The following is a 23,041-nucleotide window of genomic DNA, read 5'->3' as shown; positions in this document are numbered from 1 at the left end:
TCAGCTGGCAGAGTGCTCAAGCAAGAGGAAGGCTCCTCCCACTTCTTACAGCCTCTACCATCTCTTAAAAACTCCCATCTCTCTGCACACAACCCTCAGGGGAAACTCCTCTGCCAAAGGGAGAGAGGACAGTGCTAAAAAGCACAAATAAAGGTAAGGATGAAGGCCGGGGAAAGAAGCTGAGAAGGAAGTTCTCCGGAACTCTAGAGAACAGGACCAGCTCTGGCTCACAACCCGGGACTTCTTTGTTGAATAGCTTGGCTTGCTCGAGCGGATTCCTTTTTAATATTAAGCCAAGACATTGTAAACAAGGTTACAATGAAGTTCATACGATCAGGCAAGTTTCTCTTAAGGGGAGGAAGAGTGAAGATTTGATTAGTGAGGTGTTTTATTCAGTTAGTGCTGCTTACGAAGTTACCACCCGTCGTGTGGAAAGTCGGTTGCCTGACCACACTGTAGGATTCTCTTACTTTTGTCCTTGTTAAGCAGTAATGACTGGTCAACTCATTAACAGGGGACAATGGTGAAGAAGGTTGCCGTGATTGGAGCAGGGGTCAGTGGCCTGATCTCTCTAAAGTGCTGCGTGGACGAGGGTCTGGAGCCCACCTGCTTTGAAAGGACTGAGGATATCGGAGGACTGTGGAGGTTCAAAGTAAGTGAGACTTTTCTTACCTCAGAATAGGCCATGCTGAAATCACAAGGAGGCTGATGGGCCTTTTGAAAGATGTCTTAAGCAGCTCTGACCCAATTTTATTTTTATTTACTTATGCAGCTAACCAGGAAATGAACTTGGGCTGGCACCTCTCCAAGGTCAATGCTGTGCCAACCCGTGTGATCAATTCAGGGATGTAGGGAACCTTCTCTTTAAAATCCAGCTATTGCAAAGTAGCCCATGTTTCTGTCATTTTCTGATATACCAAGTCAGTAAGATGCTAATATTAGAGAACACTTTATAAAACAGAAGTAAATATTTATGACATCATCTCTAATCAGTAAGCAAAGTGCTTCTTCAGAGAATGGGTCCTTATCACTTCTGACTTTATTTTTCCCTGAAAAATAAGCTGTGTTTGTGTACTGGGCTTTTGGGGTTATATTCTAGTATAGCTGCTATGATGATCCTCTTTATTGGGTATTTTCTATTAAATAAAGTCATTCTGTTTAGTCAACCTAATTTTTCTTAATACTAGCTGTTATTCAACAGATTCACAGACAACTATAAAGATTTAGGGTCTGTGGATGAAAATATTGGCATTCCCTCCTGAATGGGAGTACATGCCTAGAGCCCCGCCACTAGAGAGTGAGATATATATATATATATATATATATATATATATATATATATATATATATATATATATATATATATATATGATCAAAATCTCCTGAGGAGATCCATGCAAGTCACACATGAACCCATGATAATGAAACAGCTTGGCAAATGGTGCATGGGTGACAAATGAAAATGTATTGATCCAACTGTGTAGACAGAGTTCGTGATGGAGAAATTGACCTTTATATGAGATGAGTGGCTTCATAGAAATAAATCGCATTAATAATAATCATGGGTTGCTGGAATTACAACTTTTCCCAAGAAAGTAATATATGATCGATCATTCCTGTCTTAATTGATAACTATCTTCTCCGCTGTCGGCTCACACACAGGATTTTCTTCTGTGTCTAAATAAGTTTAAATGTAACAAATTTAGCTTTTATTTATTGTTATTGCATATGTGGCCATTTATTATGTATGTGTGTACATCCATGACTGTGCATGCATGTGCATGTGTATGTGCATGTGTTTGTGTGTGTGTGTGTATGAGAGACAGAGAGACAGAGACAAACAGAGAGAGAGAGAGAGAGAGAGAGAGAGAGAGAGAGAGAGAGAGAGAGAGAGAGGTGAGCTTGGGTACTCCAGGGCCACAGCATGCATGTGAAGATCAGAGGACAACTTTCTAGAATTGGTTCTTTCCTTCTATCTTGATGTGGGGTGTGGGGTTTGAATTTTCATCACTGGGCTTGTGCTTTAAGAGACTCCTTTCAGTGGCCTGGACCAGATTTAATTTGTAACACTTAATATCTAAGCCAAAATTGTTGCTTATTCGTTATTAATTTGTTAGACAGAGAAGCGACAATGATTAATACTGACTTAATAAACAGGTACTTATCAAGTGCTTATCTTGGTCAGACTGGAGCTGGGGGTTGGAGACAGGAAGTAAACAGTGATCTATCAACAATGTGATTTTTGATGCATTAGAGAGAGGTGGCTCCTCCCCCATGACGTTTCCAGGACCCTATTCCAGAGTATCACACTTCAGAAACAGCGACCGTTTCTTATACCTTTTTGGAAAAAAATAGGTTGAAATAGGAATAATTTGATCCTTATTGGATAAAGTGAAATACCTAAGTTCCTAGCATCTATAACAATGTCACATGCCAACCCTCTCTTAAGATTACATCCAATAGAGGAAGATAAATAATTTTCTCCTTTCAAATTTTATCCTTCCTTCAAAGAGAAATGCTAAGCAAAATTGTACAGGCTGACACTGGGACCCCATGATCATCTTGGACACCAGGAAACTGGACTTCCAAGAGGAGAAGATTCTGGAAAGGATGCTTTGGGCTTCCATGCTCATACCCAGGATACTGCTCCTCAGTTACACTGTCCAGAACTGGCTCTAAGGGAAATTAATAACTGAGTCCCATATTGACATAGAGTCCTTTGAGATCACATGAAGAGCTAACTTAAAAAACAAAAGCAAAAATAAATGCAAGTCTATGTCTTTTGCCTGGCTTAGGTGGAACTGAATTCTTGCAGAAGGGTCTCTAGCGCCTCCTGCTGTCACCTTTGGGATACAGGCACGGTTATTAAATATTTTTAGCATTTCTTCCAGCAAAGAAGTGCTTGGCGTGCATTATTTTTCTTCTTGTCTTTAGGAGTAGATCTTACAATTCTCCTCACTGATGGCTGAATAGGAAGCTAAGTTTTGCAATAAACAGCTTGGCCACAGGTAACCCAGTTGAAAGAAAAGAACAAAAATGAAAAGTCTGAATGATTCCTTAGGCCCACTGAAGAGTTAGTTGCAAGAAACAACGAAAGAAACAAAAACAAACAAAACATTATCTTCCTGCAGTCATTTATTTATTCTTCTTCTGATGCCCTGTCACAGGGAAATTACTAATATGTACCGATTTCTGATCGGAATTTTTATAGAGAGATCTCTCTCCTAGCAGTGCCTCAGGTAATAGTCTACATATTTCTTTCCGCCTTAGTCTCTTCTGTCTACAATCAGCGTAAAATATGACCATCTCTTAACACGTGACTCTCCCGAGCTCTAATCTTCCACATTGATCGATTTCTTCAAACATACCTATTTCAAGGTCAGAAAGATGCCAGACCCTGCAGTAAGCATTAAACAATGAGGCAGACACAGTCACTTCAACAAATCTGCACTCAACAACCTGAGTCTCGCCACCATGATTTACGTTGAACGTCACATGGCTACCGCGGACCGTACTAAAACAGCGGGATGCTACACCGTCAGCATTTACAAAACGAAAGGCTGTTTGCATAGCTATTTTCATATAGATTACTTAATGATTATATTCACAGCAGCCTCACGCATTGTTTATTGTTAAGCCCACTTTAACTATAAAGCCAAAGATACTCATCTCAGCCTTTGCGACTGGCTGGTAAGGGATGTAAGACGCCCAATCAGCGGCAGCACCCGGAGCAAACATAAGCAGGCTCGCCAGCACATCGCGCTTCCTCTTGTATTGGTGGAAGCATTCAACATGTCGATGAGTCGTCTTGAGTTTGGAATCAAATAAAACCCTGGGGTCCTTTCCATTTGAGCAACTAACAGCGCAAGTCATTATTTTCCTGTCCCTGTAAAGTAGATTTCTAACCCTGTTGGAAAAAATTCGTACCTATAAATATTAAACATTATTTAGCTTGCCTGGCCTCGGACAAGAAATTCTACTTGAGATTTCAATCGTCATCTTTGCCACACCACCCGCATTTGTGTGTACACAAACACCATCATCTGCGTTTATCTTCGTCAAAGTTCTTGATGGACATACTGAACGCAAGGCCAGGCATGATAAGCCACATCTGTACTCCCTACACTTAGGAGGCTAAGGCACAAGGATATCCAGTTCAAGGCTACCCTGGGCTATATCAAAAAGGTGAGTCCAGCCTAGGGTACATGTGATTCCCTGTCTCTAAGGAAACAAACAGAATATTGATCAAGAAAAGATAAAAATATAAAGTGGGCGCCTGGAGTATCTCCCAAATGAGGTTTGCAATTTGGTGCGCCTCTACACTGACCCAAGCATGTTACTGCTTGTGTCCACTGCAGCCTTCCCTCTGTTTTAGGCATCTGCCCTTTTAACAGCCCATCCTGTTCACACAGGACATAACATTAATGAGAACCTTCCATGTCCCTTCCGGAAGAGATGACAGCCTTGTTAAACTCGAAATTCTCTTAGATAAACTTCTCCGAGCATGGTGCAACGTAAGAGGCATCTGCATCCTAATGACTATCTGCATAATCATATTTAACATAATACACGTGTATCTCTCCAGACCATCAGATATGTAGCACTAACAGGCCCTGTCACAGTTGGCTGAAATATACTTTGACTCTCCCTAACGGTTTTGAAGAAGTGATGCTTGCATGCATAGACTAGAAGAAAGTTATAGCATACAGTGAGGGGAAAAAATGAAACAAAACAATCAACCAACATGTTTTTAAGCCCAGACCTGGTAGTGTAAGCCTACGAGCTCAACTACCTGAGAGGCCGGCTGATGTAAGGTCTGCATGGGCAACTTACTGAGACCAGGTTTCAGAATTAAAAATTTTAAAAACAGACTACGGATATATCCTAGTATATATCCCATGTATGTGCTTAGAGGTATAGGTACCTGAGCTTAATCCCCAGTTCCTCAGAGAGGACAAAACAAAAAATAATGTTTTAATGCAGAAGATACAAAGACATTTATAGTATGCTATCGAAAGTCTATTTTCTAATCCATTTAGGCTACTTGATGTCTATTCAGCACAATCAAGCTCCTTTTATAAAGACTGAGGAATGCTAGTGACTGACACTATTTACTCTTTTGTTCTTTTGGCCAACGTACTGACTGCTTGATTCCTTCTAGACATTGCTAAAAACAGAAATACACAGTCTTTGCTGTGATCATGCCCCTGACTTGAGGAGTTACAGTCCACCTTGGTAGTCATCCTGCTTTGGATTTTAACACCTCTTCATTTTACCAGAGTCAAAGACAAACTTCCAGCCCAACCCATGATCAAAAGATGATAAATTTAAAACCAGTTCTTCCTGAATTCACTCAGCTCCGCTGTATAGCTTTAGGAAATGCTGAACAGTATAAATTAGCAATATCCTTTAACAATTTTTTTTATTTATCTTAAACAAATAAACTACAGCAAATACTACTGGTAAGGGAGTCAGACTATTTTTATTTTTGTATAAATATCACCATATGCCTCGCTCATCTCTGTAAATACTAAACACGGGGTCAAAATTCACCACTTGGAGGCATTTCTGTGTCTTTACCTAGCAGAGAGGAAAACCCCTCCTCCTCCTCCATCTTCACTTTTACAGCTCCAAGCTCCAGATGCATTTTAATTCAATACAGTAATGAGGTCTACAAAGACAGAAACTATTCTTGTATTGTTTACTTCCTGTCCCCAACCCCCAGCTCCAGTCCGGCCAAGATAAGCACTTGATAAGTACCTGTTTATTAAGTCAGTATTAATCATTGTCGCTTCACGACTATGAAAATTGTGCCAATTTTTATCTACATTTACCCAAATGCATAGACTTCTACTTCAACCAACTAAATGTATGAGGAAGCACTTACAACATACAATGTATGAGGAATTTGGTGGAGGTGGGGGGTGGGGGAAGCAGTGGTGGAGAAATGGGGTTTGGGGTGGGGCTTGCAGAAGAGTCATGGGGCTTTAGACATTCGAGATAAGCATTCTACTGCTCCCAACCAGACATTGCTTTTGTCAAAACAAAACAAAACAAAACAAAACAAAACAACAAACAAAAGAACTGCTTCTACCAATCAAGTCTACAGGAAAGATTATTGCCTTCTTCTCAGAAAAAGACTGGGCTACCATTGCAGTTTGGTGGAAATCTGTACGAGTGAACCTTCCGAAGACCATTTCAGCCTGGCTTTAAAATCTGTGTTAGGACCCAAAGAATCAGAATGAGGTCTTCTCACTCTCGAACCCTCCTTTTAAGCTATACCCGACAGAGATAAGTTCTATGCAGTGTGTCCATTCTTGGAAAAGTCCTAATGTTTTTGGCTACTGTGCTACAAACACTCCTAGTTCAGATGAGTGATGTATTTCTGCCTTGGCAAAGTTCACTCTCGTGGTCTGTTAACAATAGTGAGAGAGGCAAACATTGACTGATCGCATATTTGGAGGCAGGCATTGGGCTATGCACTTTATCTAATCTCTGTAAACCTTGAAACAACTGTTTAACGTTTGCATCATTGACCAATCCCACTTTACAGGGAAACATGAAGAAACTGAATTGTGTAACGTGTCTGTCTTTGCAGAAGCATTAGGGGAGGCAGTGGGATCAGCCTTGTCAGCGTCTTCACAGGATCCTTACTGTTTACTCCTCACTACTCAAAATTCTGTAGTCTTGAGAGGTGTGGGGGGAGTGGAGGAGAAACACATTCCTTTGCTTAATAAAATATTTCCTATTTTAAGACCATGGTGGCCAAGAAACCCCAAATATTCAGTCTTGCCAAGGACATTGTGTTCAATGACCAAACAACCAGAAAAAAAAAAAGTTTATATAACGATATGACTGTAGTGTTATGCAATTTGAAGCTGGCATTTGAAAATAAAGTTCAAATCATTGTGTCCCTTTGTGTAAGTCAGAAAAAACACTTCATTCTACTATAACACATTTTTTAATTGTATACACACAGGTAGTTCCCAATAGGACCACTATAAATGCTTTCTGTCTAGAGACCAGCATACTCTAAAAGCTTCATACTCTGCTCTGGACATCTTTGCCCACGCCACCTACAACTAGGACAGGGTTATTATTCAAGTTAAGATTCTAGTCCAGAAAAAATAAACACACAACTCATGGGCAAAGTCCTATTGTAGGCACAAGAGAATAGAAAAATGAATAAATGAGAAGGAAGAAAGAGGAAGAGGGGGTAAGGAAGGAGGATATTTATAAACAAATCCACATTTAGCAAGAATTCTGAATGTTTCAATGTCTACCCTGACAGTGAGTATACATTGAAGATGACCCTGATGTTAAGACCCAGTGAGGCTCCATAATGCAGAGTACTTTCTACTCAGCTTGTTCTTTTTGTAACTCGCCTAGACCAAGCATAGCCTCTCTTGTGGAACATCCATGTGTAATGGAGGGTTTCTCTACCAGTTCTTTTTCATCAGCAGAGTGACTGTTACCCCCATTAACCTTCAACGCCACAGTAAGCTCTGAGAGTATCAATGTTGGGGATTAAAGGCATCCTTCAGAACAATGGACCTGACAATGGAGCACCTCTCCCATCCCTGGCCCAGACTTTTGTCTTTAAAGAGAAAGAGATGTTGATGCCCACATCTAACTTGGAAAACTAAGCTCATTTTCTTCTAGTCCTGGTTACCTCTTTTATCTTTTGTTTTCTTTGGCTTTATTTCTTTATGTATACTATTTTTTTGAGATGGAGTCTTGCCCAAAACTAAGCAGCTGAAAGACTTGGAAGGCAAGGGATAATATTTTACTAACAAAAATTACAAGGAAAATTACAAGGAAGGAACATGCACACTTGATTTAAAATGCTGGTTGGATTGCAAGTGAATGTTTCATTTTTCCTTTTAAACTTCTCTGCATGAGAGATGACAGCCCCATGCAAAAGCAAGACTAAGTAAGTGATCTCGTCCCGTTAATGAGTTCTGCAAACTATGGTCTTTACACCCACCCTAGTGCATAGTCAAATAGCAATTACTACTTTCCTGGATTAATAGCTTAGTCTTTGTAAGCACAGAAGCATCTTCTGAAGAGTTCTTGGGTACCATTATTTAAATTTTCTAATAAAAGCCTCTCTGGTCATAAGTTGATTTATAGGCTCTGATCTTCGGTCTTGGCTATTTACATAAATTTACATGAAGGATATTGCACAAGCATGACTTTAGGAGAAAATATTAATTCAATCATAACATGTGCGCTATGGGAATTTTTACCAGGGCACAATTGTGAACATTAAAAATCAGGCTTAAGGATCAGTTAGTGCTTGAGCTCGTTTTTCTGTTTCTATGACAAAACTCCGACCAAAACCAGCTCGGAGAGGAAGGGTTCATTTCTATGTGTCGGTTACTGTCCATCCTCAGGGGAAGCCAAGCAGAAGCTCAAAGCAGGATCCTGGAGTCAGAAACTGAAGCAGAGACCATAGAGAAATGCGTTTTCCTGGCTTGCTCAACTTGCTCTTTTAAACAGCTCAGGCCTACCTGCCCATCATCCACAGTGGGCTGGACCTCCGTAGCCCATAGCCAAACACTAGGCAGAGCGAGGGGAACCCCAAAGAAAAGGAGGGAAGATTATAGGAGCCAGATGGATGGAGAACACAGCTACAGCATCAACTAAGCGAGGCTCATAGGGGCTCACAGAGATCGAAGCAGTAAACACCGGCTCGGTATTAGTCAGCTAAGTCCTCGGCATGTGCCTTGTGGTAGCGTAGCTTAGTGCTCTTGTGAGAGTAAGGGGTGTCTCTAAGTCTTTTACCTACACTTAGGACCCTGTTTTTCCTTCTGGGTTGCCTCATCCACCCTTGATATGACGGTTTATACCCAGTCTTACTGTATCTCGTGAAGCCATGTTTGGTTTGGTGGATGTCCCTGAGAGGCCTGCTCTTTTTTTTCCTCGGAAGAGAAACAGGGGTAGGGGTTCTGGGTGGGATGGAGGGAGGGCAAACTGCAGCCCAGAAGGAAGTTATGAGAAAAGAATAAAAGTTTTTTAAAAACAAACTCAGCGCCGATAGCACATCCACTGAACAGTATTAGTTGGCAACAAACAGGTTCATGATCCAGAACAAGGCGCTGTGCGGCTACGCCCAATGCCCCTCAGCACACAGAGTTTTTAGTCAGGATACAGCAGGGAAAGCGATTCACGGCTCTGAAGACTTAGATTCCGGAAGAAGATTCTTAATACAAGCAAGACGTGAGTTGAATCACTACCGCTGATTTTTCTTTTTATCTTGATACTTTTAGGAAAACGTGGAAGATGGCCGAGCCAGCATCTACCACTCTGTCATCACCAACACTAGCAAAGAAATGTCCTGCTTCAGTGACTTCCCAATGCCGGAGGATTTCCCCAACTTCCTGCACAACTCTAAACTCCTGGAATACTTCAGGATCTTTGCCAAGAAATTTGATCTCCTAAAATATATTCAGTTTCAGGTACTATACATGGAGGGGAGTGGCTTTCTCTGCCTCCGCTCAGCTCATGTTCTAACAGAAAAGGGACTCTGGCAATGAAAGAAATTAAACTATCCCATTTTGGTGTGTTTGTTAAAGCCAAAAGCATGGTGTTAGGCCCAAAGAGTAGCCTCGTGCCTCTTGATGTTTTTAATGGTACACATAAACAGAAGTGGAAAGCCACCCATTAACATTGAAAACTCCGATAATGATAAAAAAATAATGTTAATACTATGTTTTAATCACTGCTCCCACTGATGTCTCCAAGCCTAGTCTCTCTTGAAAGGATATGTGAAAGTGTGTCAAACTGTTTTTTTTTTAAGTTCTTCTTCATAGAGACAGGTTAAACACACTTTCTACTTTCCATTTATATCAGGTGTGTGCAGTAACTACTTTTCCTGATGTTTTTCTCCACGTTATCTACACCAACAGATAGATAATCAGGTCATTTTGTATTATATTTGGAATTACCATTTCCTGTGCTTTCTACGAACAGAAACAACAGCAAAGAAACGCGTTATCATTAAGATGCTGCAATGTTAAATTTGAAGTTGTTCTGAATAAATATACCTTAATGGGGCTTATTTTTAATACATTGCAAATTCTTAGCAATTTAATTTTGTACAAGTACCAGGCTAGTGTTATATTAATTTATAACAGCTGGTCGTCATGAAATCTGTACTTGTAAATACCATCGCAATGTCTAGTCTTACTTCCTATGGTTCCCCTCCAATTCCTGGTAGATCCATCCTGTCTTCTAAGGATTTCCTGTTTGCCTGACAATGTCTAAGAAGAGCCCGCTTGTCAAAGTTCTTTAGAGATTGGCAGTGGACTCAAGAAAACCCAATAGGTTACACGATACACTCCAGGAATCCCTACTTGCAGCCCCTGCCAGAATCATTAATGAGGCTTTCTGTGTTTGGTCAAGACAACCGTCATTAGTGTGAAGAAACGCCCAGATTTCGCATCTTCTGGGCAGTGGGACGTGTATGTTCAGAGCAATGGCAAGGAGCAGCGTGCTGTCTTTGACGCCGTTATGGTCTGCAGCGGCCATCACATCCAGCCCCACCTGCCACTCAAGTCGTTTCCAGGTGAGGCTGCGGGGCTTCCCAGCCTGGAGGCTTCCAGGAATCTCGCCAGCATCTTTTATGGACAGGTGGGGTGTGCTGCCATGCACAGGACCAAGAGTAATATTGGAATACAGCTGGGGAGCTGAAAAATGCCGACCACCATCTTTATTTCTGTTGGTTTCTCTGAGTCTTTACACGTAGCTTGGCTAACTTCCTCCAGCATCGTTTATGGGGTTTTTTTTCCCTAGAAATGCCAAAGAATTCTCACAGAAACTCATTGTCTATGAGAGGCCCTTATAACCATATGCCTACCTTGATTGCTCTCTCCTGACAAACCCATGTAAATTTGCTCGTCCTTGGAGCCCTTTCTACCTGTCAAGGATTACTAAAGAAGTATTGGAAAGAAATATGCTCTGAGGCAGGGCAGAAGTGAAGTCCTCAAGGGAAGAGCTCTGAAGCCAGCTGTCCTGATGCCCCCGCCTTCCTCCATAGAGAACAACTTTCCCAGAGTCCTCCAGGAAAATACGACACAGTGGGTCAGGACCAGGATCCATATGAGAACTGCCCTCACTAAAAGTGAAGAGCGCTTTAATAAAGCCGTATATCCCTGGGAAATATAAAAGTGGCTCGTGAGAAGGACAGATGATTACCAGTCGAATGCTCACTGAGTTGCTCACTGGCAACGTCTGTCGGCCTAAGTTTTAGAGTCTTTTCATTTTGATTCGCTTTCGCAAAATAACAAATACTATTCTAATCATTGCGCAATTACAACAGCACTATTTCAAAATAGTTTTTAAATGTATCTACTATGTGAGAAACTGTCCAAAATAGAATAGCTAGAGAGACGCCAGCATTAGGCTGTGCCCTCAGCGAAGCCATTTGTTTGCCATTGATGAATACACACACTCCAACCTCTCACATGGACCTGGTGTTTCTTATGGAATCTACACTTAGAGATTAATAACTGACTATTGTGGCTTCCATAAGAGGAGAATTAAGAATCAGGAAGAGAAAGCTAACTGTGGAGTTTCATTAAAATTAACTTGTCATAATTGTTTCCTTGGGAGCTCACCGCTTACCTCTTCTTCCTCCCGAAGGTATCGAGAGGTTCCAAGGCCAGTATTTCCATAGCCGCCAATACAAGCACCCAGTGGGGTATGAGGGGAAACGCATCCTAGTGGTTGGAATAGGAAACTCCGCCGCAGACATTGCCTCTGAACTGAGTAAGAGGGCCGCGCAGGTGAGATGCCTTTGCTTATCTTGTACTGTGCGGGGCGGTGGGAGGAGACGCCTGGAGCACCCAGGCGTGCACCAAGGGTCCATTACTAGGTAGGTGACTGCCAGTTGGAATAGCATAAGAAATCTAGAAGGTGAGAAGCAAGAGCCTAACTCCCACCTCTGCAACTAACCAGCCATGAATCCTAGAGCTCACTGTTCTGCTTCTCTGAGCTGTGGTGCCTTCATGGTTTTTTTTAATGAAATGTTTCAACTAGATATTCCTGGTACACGAGGCCTACATCTGTTCTTGTTGCTCTGTTGTTGTGGTGGTGGTTGTTGTTGTTGTTTCCTTGTCTCCATTAATTAATTTATTCACTTTACCTCCCAATCACTACCCACTTTCCCTGTCCTCACCTCACACAGTTGCACCCATCACTTTTTAATGTAAGGGGGTGAAGGCCCCCCTAGCCATCCCCCTACCCTGCCAATCAAGTGTCTGCAGGGCCTCCCATGGAGGCCAGACAAGGCAGCCCAGTTAGGGAACAGAATTCACACATAGGTAACAGCTTTTGGGACAGCCCCCACTCCAGTTGTTGGGGGACCCACATGTACTACATATGTGTGGGGAGGCCTAGATCCAGCCTGTGTGTGCTCTTTGGTTGGTGTTTCTGTCTCTGAGAGCCCTCAACGGTCCAGGCTAGTTGACTCTGTTAGTCTTCCTGTAGAAGGCCTAGTTTTTACCCAAGGGACCTAATGAGAAATGGCCTGTTAATTTTTCTTTCTTTGTTTGATACAGGGTTTCTCTGTGCAGCCCTGGCTGTCCTGGACCTTGCTCTATAGACCAGGCTGCCTCAAACTCAGAGATCTGCCTGCCTTTGAATGCAGAAATTAAAGGCATATACCAGCATGCATGGTCTCATCTGTTAATCTTGTAAATACTGACTTTTAGAAATTTAGTGCAAGGGCCAGGAGATAACTCAGTTACAAAGGTGCTTAGTGTACAACCATGAGGACTGATGTTTTTTAAAAATCATGCATGATAGCACACAGTGTTGGGGAGGTCAACACAGGTAGGTACCACAGGCTTGTTACCAGGGCCTATCTACTTGGCAAGCTCTAGTCCAATGAAATAGCTTGTCTCAGAAAGATAGATAGATAGATAGATAGATAGATAGATAGATAGATAGATAGATAGACAGACAGACAGACATATAGACAGTCACACAGATTCCTAGATACATAGATACATAGATACATAGATTGATTATAGATAGATAATAGACATACATGATAGATATGATAGGTAGATATATGTCAGTTGATAGATTTTGGATAAATGATAGATATGTTACGTAGATGATAGATAGATAGATAGATAGATAGATAGATAGATAGATAGATAGATAGATAGACAGATAGACAGATAGATTAAAAGCTGAGCTACCTTTGCCATCAGCCAAGTAAAGAGCCATCCGAGGGCACTGCATGTGCTCAGGTCAGTGATTTTGGACCTCTATCAGTGCGAGTTACCAGGTAGCCCTTGTCGGGACATAGCTGCTGAAGAGAAGAGAAAGTCAAAGATTTTTAAAATGGAACCTGGGGGCTGGGACAATAGCTCCGTAGATAAAATGACTTCTTCACAAGCAGGGAGGGACTTGGGCTCAACCTCCAGAACTAGAGAGGGAAATGGGGGAAGGAAATGACTATAAGCCATTATTATATAAATATATGAGACTATTAAACAATGAAAAGGAGAAAAAAGAAGGGAAGAAGGGAGGGATGGAGGGGGGAGGGAGGGAGGGAGGGAGGGAGACAAAAGAACTTCCTGAGCTGGGATGGCAAATGGAGGCAGATTCCTGGACACTGGACAGCCAGGCTTGCCTAACTGGTGAGCTCCAGGCCAATGAGAATCCTGTCTCAAAAAGGGGGGGGGGGACGGGAGGGGGAGAACCAAGATGGATAACAATGAAAATGATACTCAGGGTTGACCTCTGACCTCTTACACACACACACACACACACACACACACACACACACACACACACACACTGCCCACAAATTAACACAGTAAATAGAACTTAGCCAACTGTGCTACCAAACACCTTTCATATCAGCTGGTCAGAGCCGGGTAACTTCACCTGCTGTCGAAATTTCTGCTCACCAGGTGTTTGTCAGCACCAGACATGGTTCCTGGGTATTGAGCCGAATCTCTGAAGATGGCTACCCTTGGGACATGGTGTTCCACACTAGATTTAGCTCCATGCTCCGGAATGTCCTGCCCCGCACGGTCGTCAAGTGGATGATGGAACGACAGATGAATCGATGGTTCAACCATGAGAATTACGGCCTGGTGCCTCAGAACAAGTACGGCTACTTGTCTTTCTGCGGTACACTCACCACAGCCAAGGCCACCTGAGGTTGCCTGTCTTTGCCAAGGTCCTATTTGCTATGGCAGCTCAGGCTGTAAGCCAGTAGTGTGTGTAATTGGATTGGTCCTGGAGTTTTAATTCCACATTTGTACTATGTCAAAACAAACAAACAAAAACAAAAACAAAAAAATCCACACATTTATGAAGCTGGGATAGAGGCTTAGCTGCTCCAGAACTCGGGGTTGGGATTGATTGGACGAGCTTTCTAACGCTCAGACCATCCGAGTCTCCTCAAGAGTCAGGCGGTCCTCTCAGAGCTGGGAAAAGACAGCTTCCATTTGATAGGTCAACCTCTGCCACGCCCGTGTTCCCTGAAGGCTGCTCCCATGGGAACATATCTCTCTCTGGTAGCCAGAAGACAAATATTTGCTAATATCAAAATAAGCATTGTTGATGTTTACCTTCTTCAATTGATAGCAATCTCCTTCCCCTGAGGATGGGAAGATAACTGAGAGTCTTGCCATAGATGCCGCCATTACGCTGAATGATGAGTCCAGTATCTATGTGTGTGTGTGTGTGTGTGTGTGTGAGAGAGAGAGAGAGAGAGAGAGAGAGAGAGAGAGAGGACTTACACACCAAGAACTCCAGGATTACAAGCAGACTTTGCTCCACCACAGACAGGGTTCCTATGGATATTGGGTTGAGTAAATATCAGCAAATTTCATTTTATGCATTGATTTTCACACTGGCCCCATAGTAGGTCTCATTGCTAATGCAGTCCGATTTCCCTTATTTGCTATCAGGTAGAGATTAAATGAAGTTACAAATAATGAAAACTACATAACATAAAAACTGAGAGAGGCGCCCAAGGGCAATAATTACCAGCACATCCAAAGGTTAACAGTAGGTGCGGGCATCACATCTAAGCCCCTGGAGCGGCTTCCACCTTCCGGTTGATATTGCTTTTACCACCTACTTGAGATTGTCAAGATTAGAGTGAGTCCAATAACACAGTTTGGGGCCAGCAAACTAGTTGAGTTGGAGTTTCCTGGCTATTTGAAAATCCCCAAAATTTTTAGCGCCACCCCTAAAACTGTCAAGTGACCCCTCTGAATGCGTTCTTTCCTGTGTGCCTTAGATACCTTATGAAAGAACCTGTATTAAACGACGACCTCCCCAGCCGCCTGCTGTACGGAGCCATCAAAGTAAAAACACGGGTAAAGGAGCTCACGGAGACAGCTGTGGTCTTCGAGGATGGCACGGTGGAGGAAGACGTGGATGTCATTGTCTTTGCCACAGGGTATACGTTCTCTTTTCCTTTCCTGGAAGACTCGCTTGTTAAAGTAGAGGATAATAAGGTCTCGCTGTACAAAGCCATGTTTCCCCCTCACCTGGAGAAGCCAACCCTTGCGTGCATAGGTCTCATCCAGCCTCTGGGCTCCATCTTCCCAACCGTAGAGCTTCAGGCGCGGTGGGCGACAAGAGTTTTCAAAGGTGAGTGAGCTGCTAAACACGGCAGAATTTTTACATTTTTTTCTTAATTTTAAAAATTGTATTCGTGTGTGTGTGTGTGTGTGTGTGTCTGTTTCTGTGTCTGTGTGTCTGTTTCTGTGTCTGTGTGTCTGTGTGTAAAAGACAGGGGTGGATGGGGAGACCAAAGGACAGCTATTCTATGGGGAGTTGTCTCTCTGCTGCCACCTTGTGGAACACGGAGGCAGATCTCAGTTTGCCTGCGGGTTAGTATGGCTCTACCCACTGAGCAATCTCATTGGGATAAGGTTTTAAATGTTTTCAAAAGAGCATCTGTGCAGCACTTCACCTTCCTCAAAAGGCTAATTTTTCTCCCGTTTGGGGGCTTCAATTCTGTTCAACAAAAGTCTCATTTGACAACTAGCCTGTGCTGAGATCTAGTGAGTCAGAAAGAAATTTAAACAAGTCGTTTTAATAACTTGACAAGCACTTTGCTGGTAGAACGCATACCACAGAAGAGACCGGAGTTTGGTCCGGTCAGAATGCGTGAGGTCCGGGAAAGCTTCCTGGTGTCTGAGCTTCACAGATCCAGAAAAGGAATTTCCTGAGCGAAATTCACAGAGGCAGGATACCTGCGGAGAACTTTGAGCCCCACATTGCTGGAGGTGGGAGGGGATGAGAGGTTAATCTTAGAGAAGAACTGGTGGACACAAGGGTTTTGTATACTGTGTTAAGGATTCAGAATTATAAAAATTATATATATATATAGTTATAGTTTATTGGTTTGGGTTTTGGTTTTGCTTCTTTTTTGAGGAAAGGGGGTGAAAAGGAATCTATTATAACCAAGGCTCTCCTCAGAATTGCTATGTAGCCAAGGCTGGCCTTGAACTCCAGATCACATGCTTCTACCTCTCAAGGGGTTCTAGGCCTATACTTTTTGCACTTCAGAGGCAGGAGGATGGATGAGAGTTCAAAGGCAGCCTGAGCTACGTAGCAAATTCAATCCAGCTAGGGCTTCTAGAAAGACTTTCTTGAAAATAAAGAAGAAAAGGGGTAAAAAGGGAGGGAAGAAGGAAGAAGAAGAGGAAGAAGAAGAAGAAGAAGAAGAAGAAGAAGAAGAAGAAGAAGAAGAAGAAGAAGAAGAAGAAGAAGAAGAAGAAGAAGAAGAAGAAGAAGAAGAAGAGAAAGAAGAAGAGAAAGAAGGAAAGAAAGGAAGGAAGGAAGAATCAGTTCTTCCTAAGTTGAGTGTGCCCAAGAACTATCTAGATGGTCCTTAGGGAGCCATATAGATTAAGTCAGCCCCGCAAACCTGGAATCTGAATCTTAGAAAGCTCTTAAGTCAGAGGCACCAGGGAGGGGCTTATACTGGAAGAATAGAAAGTGTCTTCTTTACATTTAAGGTAAGTCCATCAGGAGTTGGGAACACAGATTTAATACTCAGGGACAGAGACTCAAAGACCACGGAGAAAGCCCAGCACTCACCTGTGTAAAGTACGACGCGGTCGGGCCAGAGCTGGGAGGCAACAAACAAAACAAACAAACATGGAGTAAAACAAACGTGCTAGAAACTGGCAGGGATAAAGGCCCCAGAGCATGCTCTGTGGTTCAACACAGGAAAGGAGAAGAACCATGGACCTGGCACTGGAGACTGGCTGTGGCTGAGAACAGAGACAGGAGGGTCTCAGGGGCAAACTCAGCTTTGGGCTACTAAAGTCTGAGATGCTAGATGCCTGGCCATTTCTCCCAAACGAAGCCTTGGACACTTGAGCATGGGAGATAGGCTGAGACACAGAGAGAGATAGAGATAGAGATAGAGATAGATAGAGATAGAGATAGAGATAGAGAGAGATAGAGATAGAGATAGAGATAGATAGAGATAGAGATAGAGATAGATAGAGATAGAGATAGAGATAGAAAGATAGAGAGATAGAGGGGAGAGAGAGGGGGAGGGGGAGGGAGGGAGAAAGAGGGAGGAAGGAGAAAGGGAGGAAGGCAGAGAGAGATGGAGGGAGGGAAGAAGAGAGAGAGAGGGATAGAAGGATGGAGAAAGGGGAGAGGGAAGGGGGGAGAGAGAGAGAGAAAGAGAGAGGGAGAGAGAGAGAGAGAGAGAGAGAGAGAGAGAGAGAGAGAGAGAGAAAGAGAATCACCACACTATTTTATCTAGTCACACTGCCCTCAGCAGTGGGGGCCACTCTCATCTCTCACCAGATTTCCTTCAACTACCTTTTACCTAGTTTCTCTAATAGTAAACCCTCCTTTTTAAGTCAAGGAGCCAGACCAATCCTTCCAAAGGGCAAATCTAATCTTGTTACTCATCCACGAAACTCTTCTACTCATCCTGCCACTACCAGAATAGAACCCAACCCCACCAGAACCCTTTCTGGCTTCCCCAATTCAATATTCTATGCCATTGGCTATGCTCGTTCTGTGGAGCTCTCACTCCTGCCGTTCAGAAGCACAGAGGTCCTGCGTGGTACGACAACTAAATGACCCAAACGCAATTTTAGAAAACAACTACCACACAAATCAATGACATGGAACCAAACTCACTATTCAAACCAAATTTTGTTGCTTTTGTTTTTGTTTTCTAGGCGTGTGTCGCTTGCCTTCGGAGACGACGATGATGGCAGACATTGCTGAAAGAAATGAGAAAAGAATTGACCTGTAAGCACTTTCCTTATAACATGGTCTACATGGAGCAGTGAGTCACAAAACACCAGGACCTGGCTGCCTGTGAGCCTCAGCTAGCTATTAAAGGTGCAGTCCTAGGACACGGCCCAGTCCAAACCTATGAGTCAAACGTTCCACAGATGAGACTGGCACTTTGTAAATTGATGATCCTTTATTTGGTTCTCAGACATCCGAGTTTAAGAACCCATTACTCAAAAAAGCAAGAATGCCAAGTCAGAACATCTTTCCTCATTTCTGTCTTCTTTTTTTTTTTTTCTTTTTCTTTTTCTTTTTTTCGGAGCTGGGGACCGAACCCAGGGCCTTGCGTTTGCCAGACAAGCATTCTACCACTGAGCTAAATCCCCAACCCCTCATTTCTGTCTTCTGTGATGCCCATGGGAGATTCTATATCCTTTCAGGCCACCCACACTCCGTGAACGTCATGGGGCAGTGGTGGCAGTGGTGGTGACGGTAGTCTGAGGCACTCTCAAAACTTACTTGGGTTTGTCATTGTTGTTGAGGTGGGACAGAGCTTGGCTGCAATCAGGTGGTACCCTTGGAAGGCTGACTTGCCTTGCAGACATAAGGAGTTGTCTCATGTGCAAGTTCTAGGTCATCTAACATACATTAAGCAGATACTAGATGTCAGTCAGACTACAGGGTACTCTAGCAGTGTAACGAGGGAATACTATGCATCCCTTCGAAGGAAGACATTATCTCTCTGCCATCTCACGAGCATTTGCATCAATACCTGAGTCATACATTCTTATTTGGGCACTTACAGCAGCCTAATAAGTGACAAATAACAGTCGCCATTTCAGTATCATTACATTTCTGGAGTCTCCATCAATTTGTCAAATGATTTTGTGGGCTACCTATCAATCTGAGATACAAGCCTTCTGATGGAGCCTCCCAGAGATTCATTCAAAACCCGTGTCTTCATTCACCCATTATTACTTAAACCGCTATCATGTGCCTATTAAGGTACACCTTAGAACATTTTATGAATCATTTTATTTTATTTACTCAATCAAGGTTTGGAAAAAGCCAGAGCCAGATTCTGCAGACCAATTACATTGATTACCTGGATGAACTCGCCTTGGAGATAGGTGCGAAGCCGGACTTCATCTCTCTCCTTTTCAAAGACCCTAAACTGGCTGTGAAACTCTACTTCGGACCCTGCAATTCCTACCAGTACCGCCTAGTTGGACCTGGGCAGTGGGAAGGAGCCAGGAATGCCATCCTCACCCAGAAGCAGCGGATCCTGAAGCCGTTAAAGACTCGCACTCTCCAGACCTCAGCTAGTGCCCCAGTGTCTTTCCTGATTAAGGTCCTGGGGCTGCTTGCTATTGTTCTGGCCTTCTTTTTCAAGCTTCATGGGTTCTAATCTGTCCCATGACACTTTTCTCCATCACCGCCTCTTTGAAAGGGAGACTAAAGAAATTACATCCTCATTATAATTTTACTTCAGGGGAACAAGTAGGGGGACTGATTGTAGGGAGATCAGAAGAATTAGGTCTAGATATAAAGCTAAATTAAGGTCACAGGATGCTGTTATCATTCTACTATCTCCTCCAATTCATCAGTCTTCACGTGGTATTCTGTAATAACACCAGCACAGGTAGATAGTGCCACCAGTCATGGCAAGTTTTGAGTTACAATGATAAAAAAAATCTCAATAAAATTATGCAGGATAAAAAGTTGTAGTTGAGCATCTTAGCACATGCCTTTAATCCTAGCACCTGGGAGACAGATAGATCTCCATGAGTTCGAGGCCAGCCTGACCTAAAGGTTGAGTCCAAGACTACGTAGAGAGACCCTGACTCCAAAAAAAAGAAAGCTGAAGAAGTTAAATTGTGGTAGACATTTTGCATCTTGTACACTATGCTCAGTGTTATTCCTATGCCTACTCTGGTCACAGCTCCCACTTATTAATGTCTGCTCTCTTGTCTTGATAAGAGATCACTCAGAAATACTGGTGGACAAAAATGAGAGGACAGACCAAATGCAACGACAATGCTTAAAGATATACTTTAAGTCCTCATATTGCAAGCTAAGCAAATAGACCCAACTCTGGTATATTGATAGAAACACTGATCCCCTAACTACAACATATTGATATTGCTTCTCACAGACTAGACATCATGCTATGTGTACATTATGTATGTTATTTTATTTAATCCTCACAGCAACTGTGAAATGGGTAGAGTTATCTGTAATTCTCATTGCACAGATGACACTGAGGGGGAGACACTATAGAGCATTCCCTAAACAGCTGGCCTTAAGATGAGGCTTCAATCGAAGCCGTTTGTTGATCTCAGGAACTAAGGGTCCTAAACTCACCATGCAATAGGCTTATTTATAAAAACACCACTCTTGGTGAAGTCCTTACTAATCTTTTATTTTAAGATCACACTATAGTTCTTTTCATTAACGTAAAGTTTCCTAGAACCATTATAGGAAATGTCTCTCTCCTTACAAATAGAATCCATCTAGGTTCATTTACAATATGAGGTCTATGTGTTGGCTGGAGTGTATAAAGCACTTGAGGTAGGCACAATGGTACAGACATTTAATTCCAGCACTAAGGAGGCAAGTAGATCCCCATCGAGGCCAGGCTGGTCTACATAGCAACATCTGGGCCAGCCAGGGCTACATGGTGACACCCTGCCTCAAAAGAAAAACAATCTCAGAGAGATTTAGAATGAAAAATAGCTCCGCGGTAATCCTTAATCGTCAACATCTGAAAGAGTAACAGTCGAAGTAAAGCCTGTCTCCCAAGCAGATGAAAAATGTTACAGATGACTGAGCGAGGGTCTAGAGTGAACATTGTAGGTAAGAAAGGCAATCTCAGCCGTTCTCTGTTCGATTGGCAGACGGCGGGAGTCAGTTATGAGAGACATTTTCTTGGAACTGAAAATTAAAGGAGACACGAGCAAGTCAATGCTAACAAACCTTGAGCAACATAGCAAACACCAGGCTACAAACACTCCTGATAGCAGCTCTTTCCACAAACTGCACTGTGAAAGATAAACCATGCCCAGAGCCCAGACCAGTGCTATCTCTGCAGAGAAGCCAAAGGTCAGGACTTTGAAGGTTAGGGTAAATAGCTCTTCTTTATCCCCCAAGCAGTGATTCTCAACCTTCCTAATGCCACACCTCTTTAAAACAGTTCCTCATGTTGTGGTGACCCCCAACCATGAAATTATTTCATTGCTACTTCATAACTGTAATTTCGCTACTCCTATGAATCGTAATGTAAATATCTGATATGTGACCCCAGGAGGGTGGGGGTCTCAACCCACTGGTTGAGAACTACCGTTTCAAAGCTTTGTGGAAACTATCTTTAACCCTAACCCCAGCCCCTCTCTCGTTTCTCTCCCCTCAATCTCCTCCCCCCACTTTCCAATCAGATGGCAATCTCTTCCACAGAAACTTCTTTCTTTTAAGTCCACCGATCTGGGCTGCAGTTTGCCCAATTGGTGAAGCACTTGCCTTATGAGCATAAAAATATGAATTTGAGCCTCAGAACCCACATTCTACAAGCCAGCTGTGGCAGCATGCACTTCTAATCCCAGCACTGGGCAGGGAGATGAAAACGGTTTCCTGGGCATCCCTGGCCAGCCTCGTCTGTTTTAATGAGTTCCAGGTCAATGAGAGACCCTGCCTCAGAAAACGAAAGTGGACAATGCCTGAGGAGCAATACCAGAGCCTCACCTCTGACCCTCGTACACATGCTTGCGTACTTTTGCATGCACCCCTGCACACACACACATGCAACTACACACACTTGAACACACACAAGCATATAGACATACACATACATATAAAAGTTCGCCAATATGCATTCACATTTAAGACACTTTACTGTACTTAGAAGCAAATTCCTTTCAAAAACTACAAATGAAAATGTATTGTATTGTGTGCACCTATGAGATTCTCAAACAAAAGATTTTTAAACTAAAAATTACAAGTGAAATATATATTCTTAGCTCTTGGTGAGAAGCTGATTACTTGTGCCAGACGAGATGGCCCAGCAGGTAGAAGAACTTACCACTAGGCGTGATGATCTGAGTTCAATTCACAGGAGGAGAGAACCAATTCTTCCGAGATGTTCCTTGACCTCTGTATGGGCACTCGGACCTACACCCACACACAATACATAAATGAATAAAATGCAGTAAAAATAAAGGAAAGCAGATTCCCTTGTGGTCAACTATGAAAAATTCTTTTCAAATCAATACATTAAATTACCAAGTCTGAAAAGCAAAAACATCAGCGAACTACTGTATGGGGACCAAAACGTGAGTTTTTTGCTGGTTTCAGGAGGACACAGACACACACTCATTTATTAACCTTGCTTTGGTGCTGCCAAGGCAGAGTGGAGTACGTGCAGCAGGACCGAGTGTGTGAGCCTCAAACCCTAAGATCTTTAGTGGCTGACCCTTTGCAAAGCGTGCCAACCTGCTTTACATGTGCGGAACAACACTGATGCTTTCTCAGACCTCAACTCATTTACCACGTGACTGCCCCCCGGGGCAGCTTCACCTCCACAGAAGAAGAGATAAAGAACTCCGGTTAGATCGGTGCCAAAACAGTGGCTCTACAGGGGGATTGGTTCCCAGACAAAAGTATTATTAAATTAACAGCACTAAAATTTTTACTAATCTCTTCATTTTTCTCCACAAATCTTCTGCTAATCATTTTTTTTAATCAAAACTCCTCTGAGAAGTCATTCAGTCTCCCTTTGCCTCTGGGCATCTTG

The 23,041-nt window shown here is 42.8% G+C and overlaps 1 protein-coding gene across 4 annotated transcripts; it reads left to right on the top strand.

Annotated features, from left to right (window-relative positions):
* On the top strand, positions 1 to 22,467 carry Fmo2 (flavin containing dimethylaniline monoxygenase 2). Of its 4 annotated transcripts, none has more exons than XR_005492201.2 (9): positions 1 to 153; positions 515 to 652; positions 9,273 to 9,461; positions 10,408 to 10,570; positions 11,647 to 11,789; positions 13,932 to 14,131; positions 15,275 to 15,630; positions 18,198 to 18,363; positions 19,312 to 19,445. XR_005492201.2 is itself a non-coding variant. In NM_144737.2 (9 exons), exons 2-9 carry the CDS (start codon positions 521 to 523, stop codon positions 19,661 to 19,663), a joined length of 1,608 nt encoding a protein of 535 aa, NP_653338.2. In that variant the 5' UTR covers positions 64 to 153; positions 515 to 520; the 3' UTR covers positions 19,664 to 19,976. The 4 variants fall into 4 exon arrangements, 3 of the variants coding, with proteins under 3 accessions (XP_063128092.1, NP_653338.2, XP_063128091.1); NM_144737.2 differs by having other exon boundaries at positions 64 to 153; positions 18,198 to 18,270; positions 19,312 to 19,976; XM_063272021.1 differs by having other exon boundaries at positions 135 to 337; positions 18,198 to 18,270; positions 19,312 to 22,467.
* Positions 22,468 to 23,041: the final 574 nt, after the last annotated feature.

This window comes from Rattus norvegicus, chromosome 13, assembly GCF_036323735.1.
Source record: "Rattus norvegicus strain BN/NHsdMcwi chromosome 13, GRCr8, whole genome shotgun sequence".
Taxonomy (NCBI): Eukaryota; Metazoa; Chordata; class Mammalia; order Rodentia; family Muridae; genus Rattus; species Rattus norvegicus.
Note: the sequence above shows the minus strand (reverse complement) of the source record. Positions and strands in the feature narration are given on the sequence as shown.